The sequence below is a fragment of the Melanaphis sacchari genome, unplaced genomic scaffold, assembly GCF_002803265.2.
Source record: "Melanaphis sacchari strain LSU unplaced genomic scaffold, SCAv2.0 Contig0_pilon_pilon, whole genome shotgun sequence".
Classification (NCBI taxonomy): Eukaryota; Metazoa; Arthropoda; class Insecta; order Hemiptera; family Aphididae; genus Melanaphis; species Melanaphis sacchari.
In genome coordinates, this window is record NW_020270366.1 from 3,026,605 (window position 1) to 3,051,461 (window position 24,857).

The 24,857-nt window shown below is 25.7% G+C and overlaps 2 protein-coding genes across 12 annotated transcripts in view; both read right to left on the bottom strand.

Moving 5' to 3' along the window:
• Positions 1–337: 337 nt before the first annotated feature.
• On the bottom strand, positions 338–9,907 carry LOC112590937 (sterile alpha and TIR motif-containing protein 1-like). 5 transcript variants are annotated; one of them, XM_025334559.1, is made up of 7 exons: positions 9,874–9,891; positions 5,030–5,201; positions 4,805–4,916; positions 4,397–4,747; positions 1,900–2,737; positions 808–960; positions 338–642 (listed from the first exon to the last, which is right to left on the bottom strand). In XM_025334559.1, exons 1-7 carry the CDS (start codon positions 9,888–9,890, stop codon positions 549–551), a joined length of 1,737 nt encoding a protein of 578 aa, XP_025190344.1. In that variant the 5' UTR covers position 9,891; the 3' UTR covers positions 338–548. The 5 variants fall into 5 exon arrangements, with proteins under 5 accessions (XP_025190344.1, XP_025190341.1, XP_025190359.1 ...); XM_025334556.1 differs by having other exon boundaries at positions 4,397–4,916; positions 5,030–5,192; positions 9,874–9,907; XM_025334574.1 differs by lacking the exon at positions 9,874–9,891 and adding an exon at positions 9,114–9,298 and having other exon boundaries at positions 4,397–4,916; positions 5,030–5,192.
• Positions 9,908–20,252: 10,345 nt separating this feature from the next.
• The window catches only part of LOC112599623 (sterile alpha and TIR motif-containing protein 1-like), a 37,066-nt gene continuing 32,461 nt past the window's right edge, over positions 20,253–24,857 (bottom strand). For 6 of the 7 annotated variants that reach the window (XR_003114966.1, XR_003114960.1, XR_003114958.1 and 3 more), the window contains 7 exons: positions 23,713–24,535; positions 22,864–23,016; positions 22,563–22,645; positions 22,388–22,490; positions 22,065–22,254; positions 21,343–21,847; positions 20,253–20,626 (listed from right to left, as the gene is read on the bottom strand). Coding sequence is in view for 1 of the 7 variants with exons in the window: in XM_025346674.1 (XP_025202459.1) it covers positions 21,476–21,847; positions 22,065–22,254; positions 22,388–22,490; positions 22,563–22,645; positions 22,864–23,016; positions 23,713–24,535 (1,724 nt within the window). In the remaining 6 variants the exon portion in view is untranslated. The remainder of the gene's footprint in view (positions 20,627–21,342; positions 21,848–22,064; positions 22,255–22,387; positions 22,491–22,562; positions 22,646–22,863; positions 23,017–23,712; positions 24,536–24,857) is intronic. The other variant, XM_025346674.1, reaches the window with a different exon arrangement.

Sequence of the window (24,857 nt, forward strand, 5' to 3'; positions counted from 1 at the left end):
ATAATAACTTTTTTTAATATCTTGGTCTAACAATACTTTTTTAGAACTTTAATCTCAATCAAAAGGTTTTCGTATTAAACTATTTTAAATGATTAGTGTTGAGATTAAATTAAATTAATTCTATTTTGAAATGTTTTATCCTTCATTTTATCTACTATTATTGGTATAATTTTATATAATGTTATCATAATTATTTATTTTGTTAAATAAAATACAGTTGTCAATTTTTATGGTAAAAAAAAAAAACGTTCAGAGCGTTATAACTTTTTTTTATTATTCAATACATAATAAAGTATATATCACCTAAACAACATATTTTATTGAAATATTAATGTGTTTAGATTAACATAAATAATTGTAACTTATCATGATAAATTTAACATACTATATTTGATATAATACTTGAAATCCATCAAGATCCTGAAGTCAAGAAAATATACATATATCTTTCAGCGCGCATTTTTACTTTTTGCACGCGACAAAATATTGTTTATTATTTTCACTTCTCTTGAATCAACTTCAAAGTTATTGATTTTAAAGTTAATATGTCAACGTTTACCCTTTATAAAGTTTAGTATAATGCTACGGTGAAAGCTGTTTGAGATTCTGCATTCACATGCGAGTTGATCATCTGTTAAAGACCTAAGACATAATATCATCCATCGTGCATTAATACACTAAAATGTAAAAAATAAAGTAATAATTTTAATCATTAAATGTAATTAACAAGAAATAATATTAATGAACATAACCAAAAGAATTGTACTTTTATTTTTGAAGAATAATAATAACTCCTAAATATCTAACCTGATAGAATATTTGTCAACTCCAGCATTCAACATTGAATACGTATAAACAGAAAACTCTGGCTTTATCGATTGTAAAAACGAGTTTAAATTGGTAGGATCTTTACAGCTATAATCGGCTAATTGTTTTAACTTGTGTAATTCTCTCATAAATCTAGAATTAAAAATAATGAATACGAAATATAATGTATTGTAATAATAAATATTAACTAATCTAAAAATATTTTTAATTTCACACTGATGATGTGAAATACTCGAACACGAAAAAAAATAATGATACCTAAAATATATAATTATGAATTTTGATCTGTGAATGACAACATAACATTGCAACAAAATACGTACATTATGTCAATGTTATTATTAATTGTAAAATGTTTAATACATATTATATATGTATACTACTCTAAGCCATTGAGATATATCTAAATAGGTTTAGGAGTATAGAATATTTCACTTTGCAATTTTTTACTTTTAACCTTTTTTTAAACTTAAAATTTCATTGGTATAAAATAAATTTCAAATATTTGTTTATTGAATTTATAATAATAATATGATTCATTTTAATAAATTATTTTTATCTAAAATAATTTAATCTCGGTAGTCGATATCTTCAATGATATTATCAATTTGTAATAAAAACAAATAAATAAAAAAAAAATGGGCTGATCAATAATATCAATTAAATTCAATACTAAATAAATTAGCTATAATTCAATACCTAATAAAACTCTCATATAAAAAGCATATGTAACTTATGATGAATTATAAAATTAAAAACATAAACACCATGAATTTGTGTTCTAACTAAAAAGTAAATTAATGTTTATTTTTAGTGAACATTCATTTTATAATGCACCCATCACACAATGCGTTGATTTATTTGTATACGATAAACATATTAAATATACATTATATCTTATAATATTTCCAAGAACTTACCTAAAAGTAATACAATTTTAAAAACAGATTTTAACCCAAAAATATAATAAATTGTTTAATTGGATATGCTATTTATTTTTTCACACAAGCATAAAAATTTAGTTTAAAGCGTTTTTACTGTGGCTAAGAATTTTAAAATTCCTATACAAACCTTTTTCGCGTAATTCCGTTTTGCATCTTGAAGCGTTTTTTTAGGCATTCCTCGGTCAACTTTAATAACCAATCGCCATTCATCTGATTGTCTGGTAATATTTCTGCACATTCACCAAATCCAACACTCTTGATCCACTGGAGAACATCTGTAACTGTCCACTGTGGCACTTCTTGGCTGAGTGATCGTGGCACTTGTTCACCAATCCACTGCAACGCTTGTGCCGCTAACGCAGATGTTACATTATTGAGAGAAACAACCAATTTCTTCAGTGGTGCAACAGCGCCGATCATTCTGAAAGTTTCAGCGACCTTACTGTAGGGACACTGACTTTGGAGATAAGCTATCGCGCAAAAATGGAAAGCAGCTAAAGTGCATGCTTCACGACGGTCGCAGCTCAAAACTGGAACAAGCCGTTGCAGCCAATCTTGGCCTTGATCTTGAAATTGGCCAAGCATCATATCGATTCTAACAAAATCCGTCGGAAAATGTGTAGCGATAAAAGGATCGATCAAATCCAGGGTATCACAATTGTTCATGGCCGTCTTAATATCCTTATCAGTTATTAAAACAGCCGCAGCCAGTAAAGCATAATACTTAACGCTATCGTCTGCATTGAACGCCAACGTGAACAGCCAGGTATGTGCGTGATGATGGATCATAAGCTTGTGAATCATGGAATCACCATACAGTGATAAGTTTGCCAATGCACAGGCACAATTTTGTAAAGTCGTGGTATCTTGACTCTGGCATTCTTTCAGAAGTATCTCTAGACCTCCCCATTCGATTATAACCATACACATCTCTTCACTGTGTTCAAATAATTTTGCGAGTAAACCTAAATAAACATCATAATTGCTTTTAATAAAACTATTACTAATAATTAAAAAGATTAAAAAAATTATATGCTGTATAGTAGGTTTAGTGGGTTACAGTTAATGGATGTAATACATAATTTTATATAAAAAACGATTCTGAATGGCGAGAGTCTATCAACTTATATCACCGAATATATTTCATAATACGTCATTTTGTATAACTATTAAAGTAATTTATATGACTATTAGCATTATAGTAGGTTGACACATAATTTGTTTCTGAAAACATAATCTTTATTATAAAATCAGTGTTTAATTATTAAATAATGTTTATTATTGTTCTTAACTTTTGAGTTAATACTACGTTACCATAAAATAGTATGAATAGGTTCGTAGTAAAAACAGATAATATCTTAAAATTAATCTACATATTTTTAAAATATCATTACATAATATAGTTAAATTCATAATACACCTACGTAAAAGTTTTAAGTTCTCACGAATAATCTTAATGAATATTTTTGAACTAAGTAATTAGCATGGTTAAATAATGTAATGGCTGGACAAACAATAATAGTACTCGTATTTGTATATTTTATAGAATTTTTAGTTCCAGTATGAAATATCTTTAAATATTGTATTAATTTTAACACCTATTAGCCATAAAAATTGAAAATTTTATAAATATTTTTTTATAAAATATTTGTAATTTAAAAACTTTCATGATTTTGTCGAGATTTTTAAACATTTGGACTTAAAATTCCTAAATTATTTGTTTCAAATATTTTTATATATATAAAAAAAAAACTTATATGAAATTTTGAGTAAAATTTACAATTTCACATATTTTTTTCTGAACAGTCTAAAAAATAGCTAAGTAAGCTATAAGTTTGATTTGTAGTTAATAGATCTTAATTATAAAGTTTTGTTTTGTATATTTTTGCATATTTCTGTATTTTACGGCTTTTTTATTGTATACGTATATATGATTTTTAAATTCATAATATGTAATATTTTTCTTTTTTTAATTAAAATAACGTATTTATAGTTTATTTATAGTCCTTGTAATTTGACGAAGTCGCTTTCTTATCCTATCTGAGACCTATCGGGACAAGTAGTAATCTGTTATTGAGTAGATTTTAGTGAATTATACATTCGTCGTGTTTGTCGTAATTCGAGTGTGCGTAACTTCATTCCATTTTATTTATTTATATTAAATGAAAATAAAAGACTTTTTTTAATCGATGTTTTTGCATATTTTTTATTTTATAGGATTATCTATAAAATAAGAGCATAAATTCATATTTTATAATGCGTATTTCTGAGGTTTTTAGAGCATATATAAATCCGGGCCCTACCGAAAACTAACATTAAAATGAAAAAAATAGCAAACTTCATTGATCATTGTAAAATTAATATACATTCATTGCTCTGCTCAGATTCTAAAGTTACAGAATATCAATATTTTATATGCATGTACGTATAAATATAATAATGAGTGATTTAAAACTTAAAATTTACGATTTAAATTTAATTCGTGTACTTAACCTTATACAGTGCTGATGTAGACACGGCCATATTATAATTTTTTTTATTACTTTTAAATTTTATCTATTTATAAGTTAGGAGCAAAATTCAAAATGGAGATTAAAATATAAATTCGCTCATAATAATATTACCAGTAATGACTTTCGATTGATCAGCTGTCTTCTTTTCTTGACACTTAAACTTGAGTATCACGTACTTGATTTGAATTAGACCATTTTTAATCATGTAGTCACGATTTTCTGAGTTCAGGCATTCAACCAAAAGTCTAGTACTAAAAAATTGGAGTATCGGATCTTCGGATACGCAGTTTTTTAATAGAAAATCCGTTCCACCACAATCTCGGAACCTGTTACATAACGCATACCCGACCTCATGAGTCGGCAATGTCCATGAATTTCTAATCAAGTAGAACAATTGTGTAAGCACAGTCGATTCCTGGACGTTAGTATACTTTCCGATAAAGAGACTTTTAGCAGCGTTTTCTACGTACAGCAAATACCATTGTAACATGTTTTCTACATATTTTGGCTGCATAATACCTTGCATCATGTCTAGATCATTAACTTTTTTCTTTGAGTTGCCACTTCTAGTTTCCGGGTGATTTATTATTATGTGAGGTGATGATTCGCCGTTATCGGGAGAAAAATCGATCTGTGTAAACAACACCAACAGTGTATGTACAAAGTTAGCAAAATAGTCTATTTCAAAGAAAGTTATGTCTAATAAATACTTTATATATATATATATATATATCAGAAGATTACTTGATGAGTAATGACAGCATCATCGGAAGTCAGACTCGCCCGAACATCGTTTTTATTGAACACCGAACTTAACTGCGATTTATTCATTGAGGAAATCATTGGGTTCTGTTGCAATGCACCCGGAGCCATTAAGTTTATTATTATCTTGTTTGGTAATAAATTCCTACAAAAACTATTCAATTTAGGAAATTATTTAAATAATTTAACTAACCGTGAAATAAAGTAGGTACTAAAATGTTAAGCTAGTAGGCACTGTTCTTATATATACATTAGGAGTCGATCAGGTCACTATAATAGATGTATTCAATTTGAATTTAATGATGTAATCATTATATACAAAAAATGATTACGAGCGAAGACGGTCAGCCTATATTATTAAGTATATTTCATGATATGTTTTTTCATCAACAATATTATTAAAAAATATCGTTACTAATGTTTGCAAAAAAATAAATCATTTATAATTTATAATTTATTATCTTTATTATAAATACTTCTAATACTTAACTATTTATTTATTATTTCAATACTCAAAATATCATAAATATAGCAAGGATTTTTGTACACTAAAAAATCGTAAAATATGTATTTAAAAATATACACTTAAAAAAATTCCTTTTTTTCTATAAAAATTTAATTTATTTTAATTATTTTCCTTTATTTAATATGCTATACATATTTATGTATGAGAAAACAACAATATAGTCAATACAGATTTAATATAATTTATCCACTAACCAAATGTTTACACAAAAATAATCTTTATCGTCTTTATAACTAATTCACATTTTAATATAATTGTTGATCTTAATTCATGAAATATATTTACTGAAGTGCTTAATTTTCGATAAACTATCAAAATATGCACTAAAAATTTAAAATATTTTATTAAAATCACCAAAAATATGAATTTTAAACCCAAAAATGTGCATTAAAAGATTTGAGTATTTAATCACAAATGTAGTGAAATGTATTAATATGTACACAAACATACGATTAAGTTAACTAAAAATAATATGTAAATACATGAAATTCCTTGATCTAATCATCAATGACATTCTAAGTGAATTTAGTATCATACACAAATAATAACATTTCTTTTATATATTATAAGTTGAATGTTTTTTTTAAAATTAAAACTTGATATAAGATTTTATTTAAAAATTAAAAAGGGGTAAGTATATGGGTATCACTTTACTATATACTAGGTATCAAGTGGGTCATTATAATAAATATATTAAATTTGAATTTAATGATAGATTCATTAAACACGAAAAATGATTTTAAGCCGATTATACCAATAAGTGATAATTTTTTTTTTTATATACTTATTGAAGTCATTTATTTTATTTTTAGTATTAAATTAAGTTAAGGTTTTTTCTGAAAACATTACATTTATTATATTATTAGTATTTAACCGTTATAATAATATTATTATAATTTATATAATCTTTATTGTAGATCTTTTGGTTCTAGAATGAAATATTTATGAGGAACATATGAATTGTAATACTTAAGTTATACAAATTTAAATTTTATTTTAGAGTTTACTAAAATATACTTACAGCATGTTTATTTTTGTGATTTCGACGAGTTTTATAAAAATTTGAACTTAAAATGCAAAAAAAAATAGATCTATATTTTATAATTTTTATACATTATGAGAATAAGTTGAGTGAAATCTAGTATTAAACTTTCAAAGATTTAGACCCCAGAAAATAACTTTTCACCGACATTTATAGAATCAAAATATTTTTAAAATTATACAATATAAAAAAATGATAATATAAACATCTAATGAACATCTTTTTTATCATTTTTTATTTTTGAATTATAATAAAACAAAGAAATACATTTTATCAAAAACTGGTCTAGTATAAAAGTTTCCATTTTTACTTAATTTTTTTTGATTTTTTTTTTAATTAAAAAAATATTGAATTTTTTTTACTTTTGACTCCATAAAGAACAAATTAGATTCAATTGCTACCAAAAACCACCTCAAAATCTTAAAATCGAATTTTTACTACCACATATGATATATCAACATAATAACAGACAGAAAAAACACACATCATTGTAAAATCAATACATTCTTCAGTGCGCTCAGCATCTAAAACTCCAAATATTTGAAATATTTATTTTTAGCTGTGATTCATGTGAAAATAGATAACAATTTGAAAATAATAAATATGTGAAGTTATCAAATGAATCCTAATAACTATTACGAAATAAACATTCAACGATTAACGGAAAATGAGTGATCTAAAAATGTACCACATAAATTAAAATACTCCACTAATAATATTTAATACGTATGTATTTATAGGTGCTAAATGAAAAATAAAAATAATGTTTTTATCAGCACTTGATATAATTGTTAAAATACAATCTATACGAATATACGCATTATTATATTATGAGGGTACAACACGATTGCAAACGTTTTACCTTTTTTTATAACATGATTGCGAACGAATATCGCTTATCAAAAAATTTGTTTTTTTAGCTGAAAAACGAACGATTGCGATCGTTTTTATAGGCTACGTTGCTAATTTTATATTTTCTGAGTATATTTTATTTTGTTTGAGAATTCAATTAATTTTTTTTTTAAATAAAAACTATTCGATATTAATAATACTATTTTAGATTATAGCTACGTTACAAACTAAAATAAAATTATATAAAATAATATATGTTTAAAATTTTGATTAATTACAATAATTTTGGAGTATAAATATTAATATACTGTTACATAATATATAAACTGAAAAAAATAAAAATAATAGTTTTTAAAATGTTTTTCTACTTTTTTTTTCTTTTTAAAAAAGTATAAAATTAGATCTTTGTGGATCTTATTAATTATAATTATTAAAATATATTAATGTTGATTCAATTTAGGATTTATCTTTTTTGGCCATAGATTTATATAAATTGTTTTGATAGCGTAATAGCAGAATACCCTTATACTCTACTATTTAATTATTTAAAAAATTATTATTTAAACATTTATAATTGATTAACATAAAATCGTGTTATAGGAAATACTTCATTCGCAATCGTATATCACCCATATTATACTACTTATTTTATGATATAGCTGTAATATGAACGTACAGGTTTATACTGCAATCATATCATAAAATATTCTAATTCTAATAACTTAAAAATGAACATTACTATTTTAATTTTTTTAGTAAACAATAAAATATGCACTTGCAAATATTATAAAGTATACAAAGAGTTAAATCAATTATCTTTTGTAGGTATTTATAATTAATCATAATAATTATGGTTTCAAATAGTTATTGCTAATATTTTTTGACTTTAAATAAATATTTTTATTACATTATATTGGTTAACGGTTTTCATCTCAACAATATTCTGGCCATCACAGATAAATAATTGTTTGACTTTCTTCTACCACTTTACTTATAAATTAATATTTTTAATTTTTTACTGAACAATACATGTTCCATTATTTTAATAAAACTAACAAAAAGTTCTTTTTTAAAAATTTTGATCATTATACCAAGTATTAAATAACCAATAAAATACATGTTGAATCTAATTATAAAAGATGAAATTTTTAACGAGTAATTAAGTATACTAGTCGTATATACTTGAGAAACACATACAACACAAAAAATAATTTTTGAATTTGAGTAAAAGTAAACATAAAAAGGTGAATACTATAAACCAATTATTTTCTTTTGAATTTATAAAATGTCATAATAATAATAGTTTCAAACATTTTTACTAATATTTACTTAATTTTGCTCACTGTAGATATTTTGATAAAATATATACGTATATTAATATTTTACAGGTATGTTACAATATGATATGTTATAAATAATAAAACAATTATTATAATTAACTTTTAGCATCAATATTTAATAACTAAACCTTTGTACTAAAAGAAATCTCCAACTTCTCTAGGCTTTAGAGCTAATAAGTTTTACGTTGCAACACAAGGTATCAGGTATAATATTATATTAGTCTTTAATTAAGCACGTAGATAATTTATACCGAATAATTTAATTTATGTATTAAGTGTTTAATTAAAATAAATATTAACACATACCTTTCTGAACCGAATTACTAGATTTGTCCTTTTATCACAACAATTTAGATATTTTAATTTTTTTACTTAAGCGATTCTATTTTTCAAATAACGTTTTAATAAAAAAAAAAAATAAAATAAGAAAAATAAATCGACGATACGAATTGCACTGACGGTACTAATACGTAATGTTTTCATCTACACATTGAAAATATACTGTTTTTATAGTTTTTATATCAGAGAGTTGTTCGGTAAAATAATAAAAATAACCTTTGTGTCATCGTGTAACATAAAGAAACATTTAAGCAATCGTCACTAATCAGTAACTTTTTTATAAAAATATGTCACGTACACTATTTTTGTAAAAACAAGTTTAAAATATATTCAACTATTATTCAGTTATCATTGTAATGACATAGTATAAAATACTTCCCAAATAATTATAGATACTATAATTATTAAATCAAATTTATTTATCATTATTACTTAATACTAATACACTTAAGTATAAAAATTAAAACGTAATTATTAGTCATTTATAGTAATTTTAATGTTTAGCTTTTAAAAAAATTTGTTTATGAAAATAATATTGTATACGCATAATAACAATTTAAAATTCAATCACATCACAAAAATAAATTCAACCTATGGTATTACTAATACTGTATAAAAGTAAAATACATTACTTTAATAGCAATATATATATATTTATACAGACCACTTTCATTTAAAATTATTTTCCGTGTACAATAATATATCATTGAATTTAAATTTTACATACCCGTTACAGTAACTCATTAAATATATACAGTACAGCAAATCAATAGCCTAAATTCAACATTTTTTCAATTATTTGTTATAATAGTTACAAATAAACTGGGAATAGGTAATTTATAAGCAAAGTATTAATAACATTAAATTCGTTACCAGAAACTATTGTCACTTTAACTTTGAAATTATGATTAAAACACATTGGATGAAAAAAAATTTTATAAACATACCTCAACGTGGCGTTTATACATTCTTAGAGTAAAAATATCATAGATAATGTATTTTAAGATTGAAATTTTTGAAATACGTATTATATTATGCGTATTCTGCGTATTAACTGATTATTAATAAAATTAAATCTATCATCACATGCTCTCTAAATACGTAGTGTGATAATTTTATAGTAAATTGTTAAAACTACGTTATTTTTATATATATATTATAAATAATAATAACACTTTTATTATTTAATAAAATATAAATACAGTTGAATATACCTATACTAAAGATACAATTTAAAACTAATTTCGTCTTTTATTACAACAAATAATGTTTGAATAATGAAAAAGGACACATACAGCATAATTGAGCATATATATTTTATTAGGTCAAGAAAAATGTAAGTAACAAGAAAAATTAAAATATTCATGAAAAAATTATAAGACCAACATCAGTCTATTGTTAAGTATTCAAATACTTTTTTTTTTTTAATCTAGGAAATTATACAATCTGTACAAAGAAAAAAAAATTACAATAAGCATAAATTATGGTTATATTTAATTATAGTTTATGAGCTTGAATATCTTGAGGGAAGAACCAACCAGCGAAGGCACTTCGGCGTGAATTTACAATTTATTTATAGTTTTATGATTTGATTTTTTTTTTTTTTTTAAATTTATAAGATCTTGAGACCATTGTCGCTTGAGTATTCTAGGGGGATTCCCAGGGATGGAGATGAATAGTAACTTTTTAACATGAGGGTTTGTGTGGTTATGAAGGCGGTTTCTGAATTTGGAGTAAAATAATTTGGCTGTTTCAGTGACTTTAGGAATATGGAGATCTGTGTGAAGGGTGTGATTAGAAATATAAGGAGGACAATTGGTTATAAGTCTGAGGATTTTGAATTGAAACACTTGAATTTTTTGAATATAACCATATTGGTTTAAGGAGAAGATTATATATGTGAATTTTGGTTCGGAGGGATAGTTTTGAGAATTTATCAAGGATGGATCTGAGAGCGTAGAGTCGTTTGTTTAGTTTTATTTTTGTTACTGAATGTGTTTAGCCCACGTTAGATGTTTGTCAAAAATAAGACCTATATATTTAGCTATATTGGAGTTTAGTATAGGTTTGTTGTTTATTTGCATTGGAGGAGGTTGGCTGTGGCGGAGAGCAAAGGTAGTGTGTACAGATTTACTTTCGTTTATTTTGACACGCCAGTGAGAGTACTAGTATGATAGGTTATTTAGGTGGTTTTGGAGAGAGGTTGAGACTAAGCCCGGGTCGGTGTGATAGGAGAATATTACTTTGTCGTCGGCATATTCGGCAATTTGAGTATTCGGATTGGTGGGCTGATCTGCCGAGTATAAGTTAAATAGTGTTGGAGATGCTACTGCGCCATGAGGAACGCCGGCTAAGATTGGAGAGATACTGGAGTGATGTATTCAAATACTAATCTTTAAATACTTCTCGACCAATGTATTTTTGAATAATTAAAAAGTATTTTTTATTTATATTTTTATTCTAGAATATTAAATACTTTTTTTCATTGTAGTGTTTAACATCAAATTCTAATTACCAACTTTTCGTAATGTACTATTTTAGATTTTATTCCTAAAATATTATTCTATAATGGTTCTAACTTTTATTTATAAATAAGGTTAACTAACTATCTACATATAATTTTAATTATATATGAATTATTAATAAAAATAAATATTTCAGTATAAAATGTATTTAACTAAAAAAAAGTATTTGTTTAAGAATTTTGTATACTTTTAAAAAGACATATTTGAATGCATATTTTAGATAAAAATGGTACCAAATATTTAAATACGTATTCTGAATACATTTGAAAAGTTTTAAACAAGACTGACCAGTGTATAGATGAATATTAAAATGTATGGAAATTATATAAATTGCATCAAATAAAACAAAAATAAAAATAGGTATTTATTTTCTGAAAAACTAATGAAAAAATTCTGTTAATTAAAATTTTGATTTAGACTTTTAATCATTTAAAATACAATATTTACTATAAAATATAAGAAGAAAATTTAAAATATCTTAAATCAGGAAATTAAGATTTTCTAAGAGTATCTTAATTAATTATAAGGTCTACCAACCCAAAAGACATTTCAGTACACACTTACCTACAAATGAAAATACAACTAGAGAAAATAATATAATAATTTATTAAGTATAACACTTCCTTAGTTAAAATTATTTAACAATGAACCTAATGAATAATGAATTTAAATTTTAAATTTTAAAATGTTTGGTAGGTAACAACTGATAAGTCACTACTGATTATAAAAAAAAGTGTAGTCATTTTTATTACTATATATTATAAAACAATGACTTGAGACACCATTAATATGTAAAATATTCAAAAAAAAAAATAACAAATAACCAAAATGTAAAATATTTAATATTATTTACTATTTAATACAAATAAATTATCGTAATGCACTCACAATAAATTTGTCATCGGAAAAATTGTGGTACTACTAAAATGTTTTAAAAATTAGCACCTCAAATTTATGAAATCGGTATCACCTAATCTTCTCTACATCTTCATTATAAGTAAATATACTGAAGAGGAAGAGGATAATCGCTATTATACTACCTTTGGGAAAGGTATATGTGTCATAATAAAATAGGTATGTAATGTTTTCAGAAGCACCGTAACTGCGCAGTAAAATACAATTATGCATGCTTTATCCATTGAAACATGAATCTGTTTGATTTTTAAAAATACGATGAAATAGAATATGAAAATAATCCTAAAAATAAAATAATTCGTATAATCGTCTGTGTAATATTGCCATTTTTATTAATATTATACTATATTGTTTGTCAAATTAAGTTAATTGACTAAATTTTCTCATTAGTTAGATTAAATATTTAATATATACTCGTATACATGTATAGTTCTATAAATTATGTAAATATTTTTACTAATAATAAATTGATACCTTTGGACATTGATACTTATTGCAAATACTCGACAAATATTTGGATTAAGAGTTCATTCATCACTATGCTGCGTATCAAAATTTTTTTTTTTTTATATAAAACCATTTTTTAAATTATCCTTTTGAGTTTGTATTATATGATATTTATAAAGATTAAGTGCCTAATGCAGTAATTCCAGTAGTTTTTATTTTTTCAAAATAATATACTTTGCTTCATTCTTCATATTAACTATATGAATTTTGTAGCGCATAATTCTAACTTATGATTATTTACACTTATCGGCATGAATGGTTACCAACTTGGTAATAGCTATAACATAAATAGTAATAATTAAGATATGATATCTCAATGACAATTTATGATAATATACGTTATACCACTATACCCAATACTTATCTGATTTATAATGATTTTATCCTCGTCATATCATCGTTATGCGTTAAAAATGTTGAAATAAGTTTAGTGTATACAAAATATACTTTATAAAGTACACTAATAACGAAACTCAATATATCTTAATAAGTTATTTAAACTTAGTCCGGGGTATACACAGCGTTTTCCACTGCGTTTTGTACTCTGCATATTTTGTGACATTTTCCGTTACCAGTCTAAACTCTTTTTAATTTAAAACAATGTAAAATTAGAAGTTCACGTTTTTTATTATTTTGGAGTTCGTCTGTTAAGACACAAGCTCACCGATGTTTTCCACCGCGATAAAAACGCCACGTATCATATCCTGCGTGTAAAGCTACTCCATTACAAAACAATACATTTTAAATTCGATGGAAAATACTGTGAAAAATGTACAGCGTCAGCCTCATGTTATAAATTATGGTATACTTACTACGTATGTGTGTATGTTTATAACTATATATTCATAACTGAACATCTATGAATTTAATATTTTTATTTATAAATTTAAAATTAATATTCTGTTGATTTTTAACATTATCTTTTATTTATTTTCATTAGCAGAATTCATTCGCATGTAAAAATCGATCTACATAAATGATAAATAATAAAAATTGTAATACTTAGAGTGTGTTGGATTGTTGAAGTAAACAAATAACCCAATTCGGCAAGAAAAAATTGACAATTCTATTTTGTTCTCTTCGGTGTTACTTATTTTTTAACCAATACTCTAGAGGAAATGTCACATCATTTTTAGATTCTGAGTGAAGTAATTAATGTATCGATTTTACAAATATTATGTGTATTTTTTGTGTGTATGTAGGTATACAGTATAAGTAGTCGGAAAAATAGATCAATTTTTAACTAAAATGTTGGTTTTAAATAGAAAATTGTACCTAGTAATAAACTTAAAAATGTTAAAATAAAAATTAATTAAAACATTTTAAAAGAATTATAAAAACTAACTACATTTTTTTTTTTTTAATGCAAATTTTCAAACAAAATCAGTTTTAGAAAAAATTGATTTTGTTTTTTGTTGTAATCCAAGAACTAATTACTGTATATATTTGAAAATTACACCAAATACATATTTGATCATTTTATACAAATAATATATTTTTTTAAATATTTCCAATCTTGTTGAGCTATTTACAGACATTTATAATTTTTCATATTTTTTGAAGATTCATATAACAATGAAAATAATGGTGTAGTAGCATTATCATTGGTTCGTCGATGAATCTAGGTGTAATTGATCTCAGTTTGTCGGAAAAAATACGTAATAATGATGAGTCACACACTTTTTGATTATTTTTGAGATGTATGACACTTTTGTGATTTATTTTTAAATTAAGATAATAAAAGTAATTAAATCATATACTAAAAGAAATAATTTAGGTATCAATTTTTAACAGCTTTAAAAGTATTTGTAATATTTATGCTCATAGCATATTAACTAAAAGATAATTCATACAATATAATAAGGTTTTTATCAGTATAACAAACGAAAATAATTTAAATATGTGTATTATATGTCATTCAAAATCAAAATGCTATAATTAATTAGTTTTTCAATTGCATTCAAAAATCACACACTTATGATTTCAACTTCAAAAAATTTTTAAAAACAAAAAACGATACATTTTATCAGGTCATTTTATAGCAAAATGTCACACGCTTATGGGCAACACCATTGCACCTTATTTTAATCTATAGACAACCGACAGATATATTATTAATGTCTATAGTTAGCCTCAATATTAACATTTTTGTATTTACTATTAACAGCATACACAATACGATTTCTACCTCCGTGATCCGTTGCAATATGTGCTTCATGAATAATTTCATACAAATCATCATAGCGAACATAGTAACGCATTTCTTCGGAGGCACCATTCATCGGAACAATCAGTTTTTCTTCTCCGCCAATATTAACAATATCAAACCGTTTAAGTCGTCGATAGTGAATTGATTTTTTAACTTTGACCAATTTTGATTCTTTCACATCGTTCAATAATACATTATACTTTTCATTAGTTATGTATAGAGTGTTTTTATTATTTTTTGCTTCAACAACACCATTTAAAAGTTCATAAAACCGTATTTGAAGTGACATATTGAAAATCATATACTTTTCGCGACAATTGTAAAACGAATACTGCACACAATATTATTTTCAATATGCCTATACAATCGATAATCAATCTATTATCAAACCTGTTCCGTATCATAAACTAAATTTTATTGTATGTGCATTGTGCAACACAGTATAAAGTAGGAACAACTTTTATCATATACCTAGAGTACCTTTTTGGCTAATTTATTGATTGTATTGTGATTATATTGATAGTGATTTGATTGTATGAGTAGGTACACGTGTCAAGGTCTTATAGTATCATGATGTATATGAAAATCGAAATGAAAATTCCCAAAGTTCATACTTAAATAATAATAATTATGATAGTCAAGATAAAAGCCGATCGCAGTTTAGTTATCATAATGTATAATAAAAATAAAATAATATACTAACTAATATACTTAAATAATAATAATAATTAATAACTTTGGTAAAAATGTTTGGACTTTTACTAACACTGATTGTTTATCCTAAGATTTACCAAATCTCGTTTGTAAAAGTCCGAACTACAAAAATCATTCGGGGTTTGACCAAACGATGTTGTATATCCTAGGTTTTACCAACAGTAGTCGACGAAACCTAGGATTTACCGGTAAATTCTAGGTTTAACCGGTATTCGTACTTTAACCGTAACATATACAATCAATGAGTGTCTACAAATTGTTAATTGATTGATTAAATATTAAAATTTTATACTACATATTTTTGCATATGTTTACATATTTCAACAAAAAACCATACAAATATACATCTAATGACCCAAAAAAAGTGTTGAACAAAAGAAAAACAGATTATAGGAACGTTTATATAATATCAAATATTTTATAACTCAAAGAAGATTTGGACGCTAAAAACAAGTTACTAAACTTCTATTTGGGTTGGTTGTACGAGTTTTATAGCTAAAACATGATTTTACCTATTTTATCTATTTTTATTATACTTTGATAACTTATTGTTTTTATAATTAACATATTACATTAAATCATACTTTTTTCATATTTATATCATCACTTTATCTACTATTTAATTTAAATAAAATATTTTTTACAATGTATTTTCTAGTGATTAAAAATTAAATTACAATTTAACAAATTCCCTTTTTGTATTATATATTTGCTATATTATACTCCTTATACTTTTTGTTTATGAAAATTTAAATAAAGTTAATAAACAATTATCACTGCAAAATTAAAATCAAATATAAAATTTAATAAAAATAAAAATTTTATTTTACATGTTATAATTTTATATGTTCTTGCATATTTTGACTTTTTTTAGTGCATGTTTGCATGCATATTTTACAATTTAAAATTCATATAAATCCAGTTTTCAATTATTATTATGAGAATTTATCAGTACAAGAATAATACTTAACTTTTAAAACATATTTAATAGAGAGTTGTTACTACTGTTAGAGATTTTTAGGTAACTTTCAAAATTTGTTAGACTTTATTTTTGACGCTAAGAATTTTTAATATTTGCACTGCCATCTTCAATTTAAAGTTTTCGTTTTGCAGTGCTTGGTACAGCAGACGTACAAAGCTACTACATATAACTTAGTATTGACACTATCCCAGAAGATCTCATCTAAGTGATACTGTTCAGCCTAGAATTATGAAATTTAGCATCAAACTTTATCCATGAAATAATGTAAAAGAAAGAAGATGAAAAACAAAAATGACAAAACGCTTATTTAAGCTTTTATGTATTAGGTATATGCCTAAGAAAACTTTGAAACGATAAAGCTCTCAATTTATGTATCTTCTGTTGTAATTATACTAAAGAGTAAAATACCTAACGTCGATGCCACAAACCAGTCTTCGGTAAAATAATGGGGAAAAAAGACATTTTCAATATATTTTGCCAAATAACAATATCATAATTTATAATAGACTGTAAAATCTATACTAATGTCAAATAAATAGTAGAAACGTTTAGTCTTGGTATTCAGAATATCTTTGAACAATTTAAATGCATAAAACAATTTTCTTATTACAGGAACATACAACATGATTTATAAAGTCCACCTCAAATTTCTATCAGAAATCATCCCAATATATTTAATTTAATTAACACTTCTGTGCTTATTATATTAACAAGAAACTTAAGACTTATTATTATTTGAGTAGTCTATTACTAATTATTAATTAAATACTAAACTTTTATTATTATAAATTTCAAAATACTTGTACTGTGATTCTTTGATATTAAGTTTTAGCAAATTATTTTTAATTGACTATTATTATTAGAATCCGGCTTTATCTTCTCCAGATGTTCCCTAACCACATTAAACCATCATTGCTTTTTATGTTCTCGTGGTCTTAACCGATTCATTAATTTTATCATTACCATCTTTATAAGTTCATATAATACAAATTTAAAATCATTCACTATTCTTTTTCTTCTTTATTTGCTATCGTTGAATATTGGGCTATAGATTTTCCTCAACATTTTTCACTCAGAGAACAACAATTTATTGTAGTTTCTTCTTATTGTGACTCATGTGAAAAATATGCTTAAGACTTAAGATGTAGTTTTATTTCTTCGTGCAATAAATTTGAATTATTTACATATAACCTAACCTTACGTTTAAATACTTAAAACAATTAATTCGTTGAAAAAAAAAATCACCATTTTCCCAGTCTTTCAAGTTCTCTTTGCTGTTCGTCCTTCTCGTTATGTATTTGGTTAACTGGGAGAAGTCCCATTAATTTAATTGCATTTATTAAACCAATAAGTGTCCTAGTTATATTATCTTGTCAGGTATCTTAAATAAGAATCTAGTTATCTGCATTAGCTAGTCCTGATTCACTTCCACCTTTTATAATTTAGGTAAACTCCTTATAATTTTTTTCTAATGCAAGGTTGGTTAAATAATATCGGTAAGAATTCGTCTCCTTGTTTAAGGTTAATTTTAACTATATTAGATTATGTGCTGCATAGCGTAACGTAAATAGGTAATAAAGTTACACTTTTCTTGATTATAATAATTATAACCATAACAATATTAAATAATAATTTTACTTATTTAACTTTTTTAAATAAAATAACATTTTTGTCATTAAAAATTAAAATCATTGAAATAATGATAATTATGAAATAAAAAAAATATTCACCTACTTATATTAAATTTAACAAGTTACTCAATACCCAAATTTCAGGTATCTATCAACTGACTTTATATCTATTTAATTTACTTTTAATCAAAATCGATACTTAAAAAGTTAAAGAGGCCTAACCAATGAGGACAAATATATTTTAGTTTAGTAATTTTTATCATGTGAACATTAAATTCCTATTTTAAAAATCAGTTTATGTTTTAGAATTTGAGAGAGCCGAAAACTGTATAAATTTTACAATGATTTGTTTAATTTTTTTTAATTATTTATTTTATGTATCTATTTATTTTATCTTGTAACGAAACAGTAAAAATGGTTTTATATTTAACGTTGAATATGGTTTTTTGATCGAAAATTGGTTCTAATTGATACTTAAAGAGGTAAGAATAAAAAATTCTCAGTACTAATCAGAAACATGATTTTTAATATAACACCAGTTTTGGGCAAAATAGATTTAGTTTATAATTATAAATTCATAATATCTTCAATTTTAAAAATTAAGGCCAATAAATAAGTTCAACATACGATATGAAACAAATAGTTTTTATACTATTCTTTTAAACTAACACGTTATTTAGAGTTTTTCGTCCAATGATTTATCATTGAATTCAAATGTAGCAAATTCATAGTTCATTGACCTACAACGAGCTATACTTAAATTATAATATTTATTAGTTTGACTTCTCAATTTTATTGGTAGGTATAATAATAAAAATGCTGTTTGGTAATTTTAATAATTTATTATCTTAACTTCAATAATTTATTATATTAGATTTATCACTATTTTCTAGTTATAAAATTATGAGAGAGACAAACATTTTTAAAATGCAATAGCTAAATAAAATTATTATGATGTTGTTTCAATGTCTTTTATATTTGAAAACATTTAAATCACATGTAATCAATTAATACACAATATTTAACCATAGATATGAGTATAACAACTAGGTAATCTTCATCTTGTTTTTATCATTGAAGTAAACTGCTTTTAGTCTATAGACCTTACACTCTAGGCAAAATGTACTCATATATGATAGGTATTTACACAAATATATGCAAAAAATTACCTTACATATATTACATAATAACATTACCTTATTTGTATAATATAAAGCTAACTTGAAACTTCAATCAAAATTACATACGTTATAAAAAGACAAATATATCTAGTATAATCTAGTCGTTGTTTATATCTATAATTATAACATACTTCGATATAATAAATATCCACATAAATCATAATAATAAGTATTGCACAAATTGTATAATATGATTATATACTATAGTAAAATATATGATGTTAAGTGCATTATTTTTTAAACATGCTAACAAATCGTATAAACTTGTATAAAAACACTATTATAAAAAAAAAATTAAATAAAATAGTAGTAATAATAACAACTAGTAAATTAAAATATAATATAGGTACATATAGGTTTAAAAAAATATACAAATATATAAGGTCAACATAAAATTTAAAAAAATGTAAAAACGAAAATTATATAATATATATAAAAAATATGTAAACACTATAATACACTATATTATAATACAATTAATCTATTTATTATTTCGAGTCCGTTGAAGTCTTTTTGGTGGTCATTATAAAAGATTTCATTTTGTTTATACACTTGTCGACGAAGTTTTTCTTCTTTATGCTATCACTGACCGACGCTGAGACACTACAGCTATCTTCGACGTCTTCTTCACAAGTATCCAAGTACTCTTCCAAACTCTTTGCCTTTTTCATTTGAGCCTGTACCTGTACTGGTGAATCCGATTTGACAGTGGTCTCTAGTAGACCTTCTACGCTTTTTGCCCGTTTTTGACACTTTCCACGACCATTCGGACTCATTGGTGGCTTCCAAGCAGGTAATCTCGAACACTTCCGGTATCTTTAAATAAATATGTTAAGTGTTAATATTAGACTCATATCAGTCATGTGTGATGAGACGATCGTAACGAATAATATTAAATTTAAGCGTTTCAAACCACACATCACTTACTCTTTGGTATAAGCACTGGTAGATCATGTTAAAATATTTAAAAACAAAAGACCTATTTACAAATTGTATTATAAATACTTATGAGTGTATGTAACAACTAATCTAAAATCTAGTCCGTTTATTAACATGCAGTGTTAAAAGATATTTTTTTAAATAAAACGTCATTCAATTGTTATTTTAATAGAATTAAAATTGAGGAAGTTAAAGAATTTTTTTTAGAACCAAAATCGAAATTAATATTCTAGGTGAATGGGTTTTTTTCTCATGGCTTTATAAAATTTTTTAATAGAAATAAATACTCATATTTTTCTTCGATTTATTTTTGTCAAGAAATAATAAATTATAATTAACACTACTTAAATTCAAATAAATACTTGAAGGTCTATAATCTCTACTAAAATGTATACGATATAAATTATTATACATTTAAGAAAATGGTATACCTACACCTATAAACATGGCGTTATTTTAAATTGAGTATAAAATGGTTTGTATGTTTAAGCCTTTAAAAGTTATCTCGAAAATATCGAAACCTTTATTGAGTATTAAAAAGTTCTCTTAGAAACATTTGTCTGGTTTTAAGTGCCCAGTTCGTTCATACGCACCTAACCGTGAAGTCATCGGAAGTCGCTGCAGGACGGACGACAACAAGCGGACGGACACAAAACGTAGTAACCGATTCGGGCGGGAAAGCAAAACGTCGATCACTGTCCAATACCTGGAAGTGTTCCCCGCTAGTCAATCTTTGCTACCCGTCAAGTCACGGTCACTGTCGTTGGACTGTGTCCGCTGGTATGTAGGCGGTGATCTGCCGACGGTCAGCGGCGTGTTCGGCACCGACGGGTCGCTCTTGATAGTCGATGCGCCGATACCACCCGACCGATTTAGCGATAATCCCGAACTGGCACCGTCCCGAATTCCACTCAGTTCACCACGCATAAATCGCTCCACCTTCTCCACGCAAGCGTCCTGGTAGTCGTGTATCCATCGCACGCCATTAAATTTCCACACGTTTTGCATATCCTCCGGCAAGGTTTCGGGTTCAGGCCATGCGAAGTTGTCCATAATCGGGATGATGTTACACTGATCTTGTATAGCGGCCACGATTTCCTGTAAAATTACTCGATGAGATTAGTGAAAATTGAATTTACTAACCGATTTATGAAGATTAGCGAGATAAGATAAAATTTCGTAATGATAGTACGAAAATAAAAAAAATTATGGAAATAAACCTAGAAATGTCCAATCTATACTCGTATTTCGAGTGTCCCTAAACATGTTATATGTATGTAATATGTAAACTATTACAGTAGTTTGTTGGCGTTACCTTGTGCACCCAGTCTTTGCATTCATTATCACCTATACATCTATCTAAAGACTTCGGCGTTAGTACTAATATGAAATTTTTTGCCTGCTTAATGCTTTGTAACAGGTTGTTGTCGAACTTGCCAGCTTCTAGACGTTCGACGTCGATGAACACTGAGTACCCTCGAAGTTGTAGATGTACTTTGAGCAAACTGAAAAATAGAATCAATTATTATCGATATTATTCTGTAGTTTTCAGAAAATCATTCAACATAATATTATTACTATAATACTATTACTTAGATATATTTACATTTATATTTTAAAAAAAAACAATCGCCTTACCTCGCTAATTGAGATCCAGTCGATCGTCTGTAACTGATAAATACGTCTAAATTCTTATTCATGTTTTCTTCGTAAGAGGATGTATCTATTAGTGTCTCCATGTCTATTAATGATAAAAAGCAACAATGTTTGTAATCGCGTTTATTTTTAAGTCCATTACTATCGCAAAATTTACCTCTTATCGAGTCTAGTATTCTATACCGGTGAATGCTGTTTGATATTCCACACTCTTGTACGAGCTGATCTTCTGATAAGAATCTAGAACATGAATTAAATTTAATGAAGAGTGATATTTAAATAATAAACCGATATAATTAGAAACAAATTTTCAACACTTTCTATAGTATATATTTTTCTTATTGAATTTTTATCAAATCGTTTTTCATAAAATTAAACACACCTTTTAAAAAAAAAAATTGCATTAAAAAAAATAAAATAAAAAATATTTATATTTTATAATTTGGTAAATTGCTCACCTTATTGACTCCTTATCAACACCAGCATTTAACATGGAATAAGTGTACACAGAAAACTCCGAACCTATAGACTGAAGAAACGAATTCAGATTTGTTGTGTCTCTACTACTGTAATCCGCCAATCGTTTCAAATTGTGTATTTCCCTCATAAATCTGTTAACGATAGATAAAACAATATTAAAATGATTTGATGTATAAATTTATAACAAACTCATCATACAACAATTAATAACCATTTCAACAATCATATAAAACAAATATAACTTAGAATATATTATATACATGGTAATAAGTAATAACATAAAACATAGAAGTGTATTATGTCTATAAATTGTTATTTAATTGATTGTAATATTAATTTATTTTATAAATTATAAAACAATTATTATAATACATTGATATAACAAGTAATTAATAAACGTTTAATGTGATCCATGCTCTCATTAAATTTTCTTAATATAATGATATTTTATATTTTAAAATTTTTATTACAAATTTACAAAATTCTTTTAGTATATCATTAGAAAAACCTGTTAATACGTACATTGTGAGTATATACATTTAATTATGTTTAAATATTTTATTATAAATTTTAAATATCATAATTTATTATTAATATTACTAGTTTGTTGCCATTTCCACTAAGTTTACTTGATTTAACTATGTTAAAAGATGACATTTATTTGTATATATGTATTGATATTACACATGACGTTTTTTGATTTATATTATATATTTAAAATTTATAATAATTTTGTATAATATAGGTACGCAAACAATTTTTTTTATAAAAATTGTGTATGTTATGAAACTTTCAAATACTAGGTAATTAAATGTTAGTATACCGACCTTCTTCGCATGATTCCGTTATGTATTCCGATGTCGTCCCTCAAATTTTGTTCGGTCAACTGCAACAACAGGTCACCATCCACTCGACTGTCCACAAAATTTTTGGAGCATTCGCTGAACCCAATCTGTCTGACCCATTCTTGAACGTCTTCAGGTGACCATAATGGTACTTTTTGACTAAGTTTATGTGGTACTTCTTCACCAATCAGCCGCAATGCTTGAGCGGCAAACCTGGACGCTATGGCATTGGGACAACTGGCCACTTTCTTCAGTGGTTCTACGGCGTTGATCACGTTAAATATACTGGTCTTTCCCTGTTGTTTTTTTATTCCAGCCTCCATGCAAAAGTGGAAAGCGGCCAAATTGCATGCTTCCTCCCGAATTGAGCTCAAAACCGGAACCAACCTCTCAAGCCAGTGGTGACTCTGCCCATGGGCGTGGGCTAGGTTCGACTTGGCGAACTCTGACGGTGTGTGGGTGGTTACAAATGGATCTATCAGGTCCAGAGTTTCAGACTTAAGCACGGCTGCCTCAATTTCTTTGTTGGCGACCAAAACAGCTATAGCTAAAAACGCGTAATACTTGATGTTGTCGTCCGTATTGAACGCCAACGTGAACAACCATGTAGGCACATTGCGCTTTATCATCAGCTCTTGATTTTCAGCACCTCCATACAGCGAAAGGTTGGCTAAAGCACCAGCACAGTGTCTCAGGGTCGCGATATCTCGTCTACGACACTCGTACAGCAATACGTCTAAGCCACCGAGTTTGATAACATCGCTGCATGTCACTTCACTGTGTTTAAAAAGGTGCTCGAGAATTCCTATAACATATTCAGACTTCGTTAGATATATCATGATATTTAAGTGCAACTGAAATACAATAATATTTATATTGCCTAAATGCATTTGAAACGAAATATAAAGAATGAGATATAAAAAAAATAAATATATTTCATCGCTTTTATACAGTATACTAATATATCTTCGCGTCTTAAGAATTAACTTTTATATACACTAATTTAATTTTAATTTGTATAAATAACGACATTTTTGTTTCTCATAGTTTTAATTCAAGCCATGTTTTAGTGTTAATATTTCATTTAGAACGTTCAAGCCATATTTTTTTTTTTACAAATATTCAAC

Coding starts and splice junctions, on each gene's coding strand:
- LOC112590937 (XM_025334556.1), bottom strand. Junction 961..1,899: donor AACGGAATTACGCGAAAAAG/GTTTGTATAGGA, acceptor TTTTAATTCTAG/ATTTATGAGAGAATTACACA. Junction 643..807: donor GTTGACAAATATTCTATCAG/GTTAGATATTTA, acceptor ATTATGTCTTAG/GTCTTTAACAGATGATCAAC.